At 36.6% G+C, this 7724-nt stretch overlaps 1 protein-coding gene across 1 annotated transcript in view; it reads left to right on the top strand.

The window, feature by feature from the left end:
- Window positions 1-2994, top strand: part of STX12 (syntaxin 12) — a 31700-nt gene extending 28706 nt beyond the window's left edge. Inside the window, exons 8-9 of the mRNA XM_080655145.1 lie at window positions 676-758; window positions 2325-2994. Of these exons, the coding sequence (XP_080511271.1) occupies window positions 676-758; window positions 2325-2420 (179 nt within the window). The 3' untranslated portion in view covers window positions 2421-2994. The remainder of the gene's footprint in view (window positions 1-675; window positions 759-2324) is intronic.
- The last annotated feature ends 4730 nt before the right edge of the window (window positions 2995-7724 follow it).

Raw genomic sequence — 7724 nt, forward strand, 5'->3', positions numbered from 1 at the left:
CCCTATGTCACCTGCCTATTCTCTCTTTTAGATAATGTAGAAGTAGCCATCTGGAAATTAATCCTAAATTCCAACAGATATACACAAATGTGAGCAGTCTTTTGTCAGAGCTGGCCCATGGCTATTAACAGGTTTACTATTCTTTCTCTTTTTCGTACTCCATGGCTGCTATAATTTAATTTAGAGTAGCTTAGAAATTTTTTCCTTATCATAGGTGTACATAATTTTTTCCCAACCATTTGTGGGTGAGTTGTATACTTTATAACCCTTTCCTGTAAATACTTCAGTGTTTATTTCCAAAGAATAGGGTTATTCTCTTAGGGAGTTAGTAACTTTTTTAAAAAATACTGATTTTAGAGAGAGGAAAGGGAGGAGGAGAGAGAAAGGGTGAGAGTCACACATTGGCCAGTTGCCTCCCATATGCACCCCAAACTGCAACCTGGGCATGTGCCCTGACCAGAATCGAGCTGGTGACCTTTTGATGGTGCATGGAATGATGCACAACCAACTGAGCCACACTGGCCAGGGCCGGAGTTAGTAATTTTTGTTTTCATGGCTGGATAGTTGGAATGGTGGTGGTGAAACCAGGATCCCCATAACATCAGAAGTTTGTTCAATTTGCTGTCTTGCAACATCTGAGTTTGATAAAATTTCCACTGCCCTTCTTTTTTGCAGATAGCATAGAAGCCAACGTGGAAAGCTCAGAGGTGCATGTGGAAAGAGCCACTGATCAGTTACAGCGAGCTGCTTACTATCAGGTAAGGGAGGTACCAGAGAAAGTCACTCTGTGCTACAGGCTTTATGGGCCATTAGAATACACCAGCGATTTTCAACCTTTTTCATCTCATGGCACACATAAACTAATCTCTAAAATTCTGCGGCTAACCAAAAAATATAAAATAGGTATAATTTAGGTTGTTTGGTGTGTTGTTATTTTTCACAAAAAATAGGTATAATTTTGCATTCATACCAGACCGCTATTGTTGTGTTGGCTGTTGTAATTTTTTAATTTCACAATCTAAGGGAAAAGAGGTCAGGTATTGCATGTTTTAAAAATTCTTGCGGCACACCAGTTGAAAATCGCTGGAATACACTGCAGCCTTTTTCTTAGGCTTAAGTTGGAAATAAGTAGTCATAATTGCAGTGCCAGTTCCGTTTTTAGTATTTTCCTTTGCAGAGAGATCTACAAAAAGGCATCAAACCTTAAATAAACTTATATAACAGCTTCTTAGCTACCGAGCTAACCCCATATGCTAACATGATACCTAAATCTGGTTTAAGGCTAATTTTATATCCTAAACAGTTGAAATACAGGGTTTCAGTTAGGGTAACAATTGGTACAAAGAAGAACTTGCAGATACTTTCTGTTGACTTTGCCACAGAGGATGGACATAAAATCAACTCTGATTTTCGTTTATGAATAAATAGGGGTTTATCTTTTTGGGATTATTTATCTATGAATAAATAGGAGTGAATTGTTCTTTCTGGAAAGTGATATTCTCTTACATATTAGTTGAAACTGGTTTTATTACGTATCTGAGTCTTTATCTGTGTAAAATATTGTGAATGAGGTCCTTCTCATTTCTCAGTTGGGTGTTGCATGACTTTTTAGAAACAAATAGCATTTCAGTAATTTTCTATGTTCCTAGGATAGCTGTATTTTACCTGGGAATGTTCTTAAAAGAAATTTGTTTAATAATAGTGTTTCTTTTTAAAAACTGAGTGATGACTTTAGTATCTAACAGCAAATGGATAATAAGTAAATTATCTATATCCACTCAATGTTATATTATGTGGAAATTAAAGGAGATATTTATGAAGAGTTTATAATAACAAAATTTTTATGCTAAAATGTTACGTGAGAAAAACATTAAACATCATATAGTATGATCCCAATTATATCAGAAAACAATTTGCATAGATAAATGAGGAACTATAATAAAAATGTCAACAGTTTTATCTATGGGTGATTATTTTGTTCTCTTTCTGCTTGTCTTATATTTTTTACATTGAACATAAAATTTTATAATAGGTATAAAACCTTTATTAATATATATATGCACAAATAACTTACTTTATTGCACATAATGCCTAGCAGCATTGGTATAAACAGTTATTTTGCTAAATTGTATTTGGGAACCTGGAGTTAAAACTTGCACTAATGCCTAGCTCTGGTAACTGTTAAGATTTTGGGCAGGTCTCTGCATATTCATTCATGGATAGAGTTGATTTTGAATTACCAGGAAGCAGATTTATGAAGCACTCTTAGAATAAAAAATTTCACTTGTTTCATGAGTGTCTTCTTAACATATTTCTCTTCTCAGAGAAAATCTCGCAAGAAGATCTGTATCCTGGTGCTTGTCCTGTCAGTGATTGCTGCTATCTTCGGACTTATTATGTGGCTAGTTTATGGAAAGTGATTGCCTCAGAGCCTTCTCCCACGGAACTGTTTTCAAGGGCAAATGCTCGCTGGAGTCTGCCAGAACAAACTGATCACAGAAGAGAGCATACATCAGAACGTCCTGTAATAATTTAGTTAGAAACTAACTACTAACCAGTCCTTGGAATCAGTGACCTATGGAGACAGTATTTATCAATTTATGTATACATTTTATTGATTTCTCAAATTAGGAATTAGTTTATGTAGATTTTGCTTTCTCTTCTATTCTGATTTACCCTTCATCCCAAGTATTTACTGAAAATTCCATTCTAGATATTCTTGTTTTAACAGGAAACACTACAGTCTTGTAAATTTCTTTTTATGTGTATACAAGATTTACCTTTTTACTAGCAACTGACATAGAATTACTATTTAGCACCCAGCATATTGGAATCTGTGAAAAACTGTATAATAAGCTGGCAATTTTTATTATTTAACATTTTAATTTGTAAGAAGCCTATTCTCTATCTGCTTTGAAAGATTTTGGCAATGTATTTAACTAGAAGGTAAAAATTGCACATGTGATCCAGATTAAATGAGAAGTATCGATTTGAGCTGGCCAGTTGTGGGTTTAACGTTTACTTTATTATCTGTTAGTGTCATCAACAGTAGTTCATCCATACACACACTAAACCATCATGTTCACTTTTTGAAGAGATTAATTTAATTGACATTGCTATACTCCAAGGAGTTCCTTTCCCACCTGCTTATATAGAAAGGGATAATTAGACAAAGCATGCTTTTGGAAAGCAAATAGGAATTGTTTGGAATGATTTGATCATTTTGTTGTTGTTGTTCAGTTGTGATTCTGCATTCCTGGTGAATGATGATGTTGCTGTCAAAACACTGTCCTGCCCTTATAAGGGTCGCTGGGCATTTGATGGCAGGAAGATTTGAAAGGCTAGACTGAAGTTGGTTTAAAATTTAGTCCTGTGAACCTGGCGATAAAGCAAAGGTTCATTTTTGTAAATAATACTGGTTTGGAATAGTGATGTTAGACTTATCTTAATTTATGAACAAGAAATTAATCTCTCTATGCATAGTTTTAGACAAAAATGTTTCAATAAAAGATTGTTGTCTTGTAATATAAATATTGTTCACTTCCCTTTTTAACAGGTTTAGAATAGTTAAAGGGAATGTAATTTCTTTAGGCTCTCACATAATTTATGTGAATTGGACCAACAATTTCAGTTCATCTTTTAGTGAATTAGAGGATTTGACCATGCTGGATATATTTATATTATTTTCTTCCAATCCCTTTAATGTTACTTAATCTTCTTTTACCAAGCTAATGTGAACAGTAGGGAAACAAGAACCCAAATGCATTCTTGCACCATTCTACCCACTTAATACAAATAAACATTTAAAAAACTTTTGTAGTAAGTTTTATGAGTTAAACATCCTAATGTGGTAGATTTTAGGTAATGTGCTGTTCTTTAGAAAAATTGAGACCTGCAAGAAGACTGAAAATCAGAGGAGGATTGGTTTGGGGGTGGAATTGGTGTTGCTGCAATCCTTTCCTTGGAAAACAGGATAGAGCTATTGGGGTGTCACAGTGGCCCAAGCAGCAGCTTCAGAGCTAATTTCTTGGTTCTATGATCACTGCTCCTTAAGCTCCAAATTACAGCTGGACTTGAATACATCATTTGTAACATTCCAAGCAAGAAAAAGTCTTGATCTTGAAAAACTGTTTCACTATGGGTAAAATGAAGCCGTCATAGTTCTGTTCTGTAATACTATATAATCCAGGAGTGGTGGTAATAGTGGCCATAGGTAGCAAACAGAATTGGAATGGCCTAGAATTCTTGGCCTAGAATTTGCATGGCCTGAAATTTGTAGCATTTACCAAGAGGTTCTGCTAGATGGTCCTGAAAACCTATTTATTTATTTATAGACGCCTTACCTATGTTTTATTCATCATTAGGGGCACCATGGTAGGACAATTGTTCTGAACCATGGCTTCACATTAGAAACTAAAAATTACTGATACCTGGGTGCCCCTGCTGCAAGATTCTAATTTTGTTAGTTTGGGATATAACCGAGGCGTAGGGACTTTTAAAAGCTCCAGATAATTCATGAGAACCATTGGTCTGGAGGTCAAAAACTAGACTGGGATACTGAAGGCCTGGAGAATCTCAGCTCTGCCATTAACTTGCTGTAGGTATTTAGACAAGTCATTTAACCTATAGACCCCCAAGTTTTCTCAACAGCTCTCTTCTAACTGTGAAATTCTCTGATTATAAGGACCATAGGAGTTTGGTCCGAACATGCAAATTCTGTTTGCCTCTGTATTCTTTTCCTTTTCCTCTTATCTCCTTCCTTTATGTAATGTTTTAGAAGTACTGGACAGATCAGGCATTCTCTGTTCAAGTGAATTAAAACTGTAGTACCATTATGTATGGTAAGGTAGAAATGTCGGGCTGGCCACTTTCTCTGGAAATATACCAGAACAAGAACCTCCAGCTGCTAGACTGATGCTTCCAGGGTAGGTTTGTCTTGTTTTGCTAAGGGGTGGTGATATACTGTCTTACCATTGGGCAAAAATATCAAAACGAAATTTTTGCTCAGTCAGTGCAAAGTAAAATACCCTGAGTCTCCTCCATTCAGTTTTGTCTTTCTTCTTTTCAGAGGCTGACCTCAGTCATGGGAATGAAGCGTTTGCTTTTGGTCATTAAATGCAGACCAGAACCCAGTTCAGATTTCAGTCTCTCCTGTTTCCTAGGGCTAAGCATCACCTGCTTTCTTCTGGCTTTTCTAAGCAGGTTATTGTATCCCTAGGTTTCAAAGAATTTTTCAGTATTGCCTTCCAGTGCTATGAAATACAACTACTTTAAAATCTACACTTAACCAGGAGTTTGAAAGGTTTTGATTCCCAACCTACTTTTAAGCCAATTGAATAGTTCATTTTAAATACTTATCTAACATGAAATTTGATTGACAATTTGGCACTTAATTTTTATTATTTTTTTCTTTTTAAAAAATATGTTTTTAATTGATTTTAGAGAGAGGGGAAGGAAGATAGAGAAACATTGATGTGAGAGAGAAACACCAATAGGCTGCCTCCCGCATACCCCTTACTGGTATGTGCCCTGATTAGGAATCAAACCAGAGACTTTTTGGTGCATGGGACAATGCCCAACCAACTGAGCCACACCGGCCTGGACAGCACTTAACTTGTAAATATAAACTTAAAATAATAGTTTTTAATATTGGACTGTGATTAAGGACCAAGCTTTTACTAGTCCATGGAAAAATGAGAGAAATGATATAGTAGGCTTTTCAAAGTACCGTCTTTGAGGTTGAACTAATGAATGACCTTTCAACTTATTTTTCTCTTTTTTTTTTTTCTTCCTTTCACTTTTTAAAAAGGATATTTCAAGATTATAAAAATGAAAAGGTGGTAATATTAGATGGCAGTCTTCATTTTAAAATCTAGTTATTTGGCAAAATAAAAGTAGACATTTCTATAAATTTTTTTCCTGGTCCATGACATGATGTTTGAACAACTCATTTAGACTAGTCCCATCAGGGTGTGTGGAAAGCTTGGCTTCCTCCATCGCCGGTGGCAACCCTAGCCTCCTGCTCTTTCCAGCTCTGTGGCTGCCACCATTTCTGTTGGAATTTATTTATCTTCTATAATTGAAACTTTGTAGCCTTGAGTGGAGGCCTAGGCTGGCAAGGGCAAGCAGAAAGCTTGGCTTCCTCCATTGCCGGGGAAACCCAAGCCTCCCTCCTGCTCTCTGTTGCCATAGCCATCTTGGTTGGGTTTATTTGCATATTCGCTCCTGATTGGCTTGTGGGCATGGCTTGTGGTGTAGCGGAGTGGTGGTTAATTTGCATATTACTCTTTTATTAGATAGGATATCTTATATCCACAAAATCAACTAAGAGATATGTTTTCTTGTCCTCTTTGTATGGATTAGGAAAAGGAGGCATAGTAAGTAAGCTGTGCATGGTCACACCATTTAGGAGTGATGGAGCCAGGATTTGATCTTGGACTTCAATACCACATCTTCAGATTCTAGACATTGTCTCCAGGCATCACTGATACAAACTGTCCTACTCATCACCTCTTTCATGAAGCTTTCTCTTAAAACCTAGAATAGTGGCAGTTTCTACCCAGTTTTTCATGAATGTCTTTTATCAGTACCTTGTGAACTTTTCATTAACCGCCCTGATAAATGAAGCCTCCTGCTTATACTATCTACTGTATATACACGCTTTGTTTTTAAGACAGTTTTCTAACATCAATATGCTAATGTCTTTAGATTCGAGTCTAAGGAAGTTTCAGTGTCTAAGAAATTAATCTATCTTTGTTGAGGTATCAAAATCCAAAAGCAGCTAGTCTATCAGTCTTCCCATTTAAAAAAGTTAAGGGTCTAGACTGCTGCCCTCCAGTTCACTAATCTATACTGACATCATTGGTGTCCAAACAAAGAATGTTTTGCTTTATAAGGCCTGGGTAAGTATAAGGTGCCATTACATCACATGCTAGTGGAAAGCAGGGAACATGACCAAGGAGTAAAGACTTACAAAGGGTAAGAATATAACTTTAGCTTTCTTGGGTGTATAGTCAGCAATAGAAGGAGTTAAATAATGGACCACACACAAAAGCTGAGAAATTGAAAGGCAAAGTTGACATAGATGCTATTAGGTCACTCAAAGCTAGAAATGGTTTCTACAGCACCTCATGCCTGAAAGGGGCATGGAACCTCAAAGGCCTGCACAATCTGTAGATAAAAATGAACGTGTTGTTTTCTGTTACACTAAAAACACTTTTGAGACTATTTAATTCCTTCTCAGGAATCGTGTCCTTGTGCTCAAAAGAAGAGTCAGCCAGGCTGGCATGGCCCAGTGGTTGAGCGTCAACTTATGAACCTGGAGGTCACGGTTCTATTCCTAGTTAGGGTTTATCCCAGTTGTGGGCTCAATCCCTAGTGTGGGGCATGCAGGAGGCAGCCAATCAATGATTCTCATCATTGATGTTTCTCTCTCTCTCTTCTCTGAAATCAATAAAAAAAAATTTTTTTTTAAAGGAGTTAGCCTCTTTTCTTGAAACCAGGTTTAGAATTTGTATTTCCCCCATCAGCCTAGTCTTTGGAATCAAGACTGGAAAGGAGGCTATACACAGGTCAGCAGATAAGTCATCTGATCCATTAACATCCTTGCTGGGGATCCTTGCTGGATAAATTTATTGTGCTTTTGAAAGCCAGAGGAAAGTGATTCTCCTACCTGCCTAAGAGTTGATCATTTCAAAATCCAAGTTAGTATTATGTTGCAATTA

The sequence above is a fragment of the Plecotus auritus genome (assembly GCF_963455305.1).
Source record: "Plecotus auritus genome assembly, chromosome: 2".
Lineage (NCBI taxonomy): Eukaryota > Metazoa > Chordata > Mammalia > Chiroptera > Vespertilionidae > Plecotus > Plecotus auritus.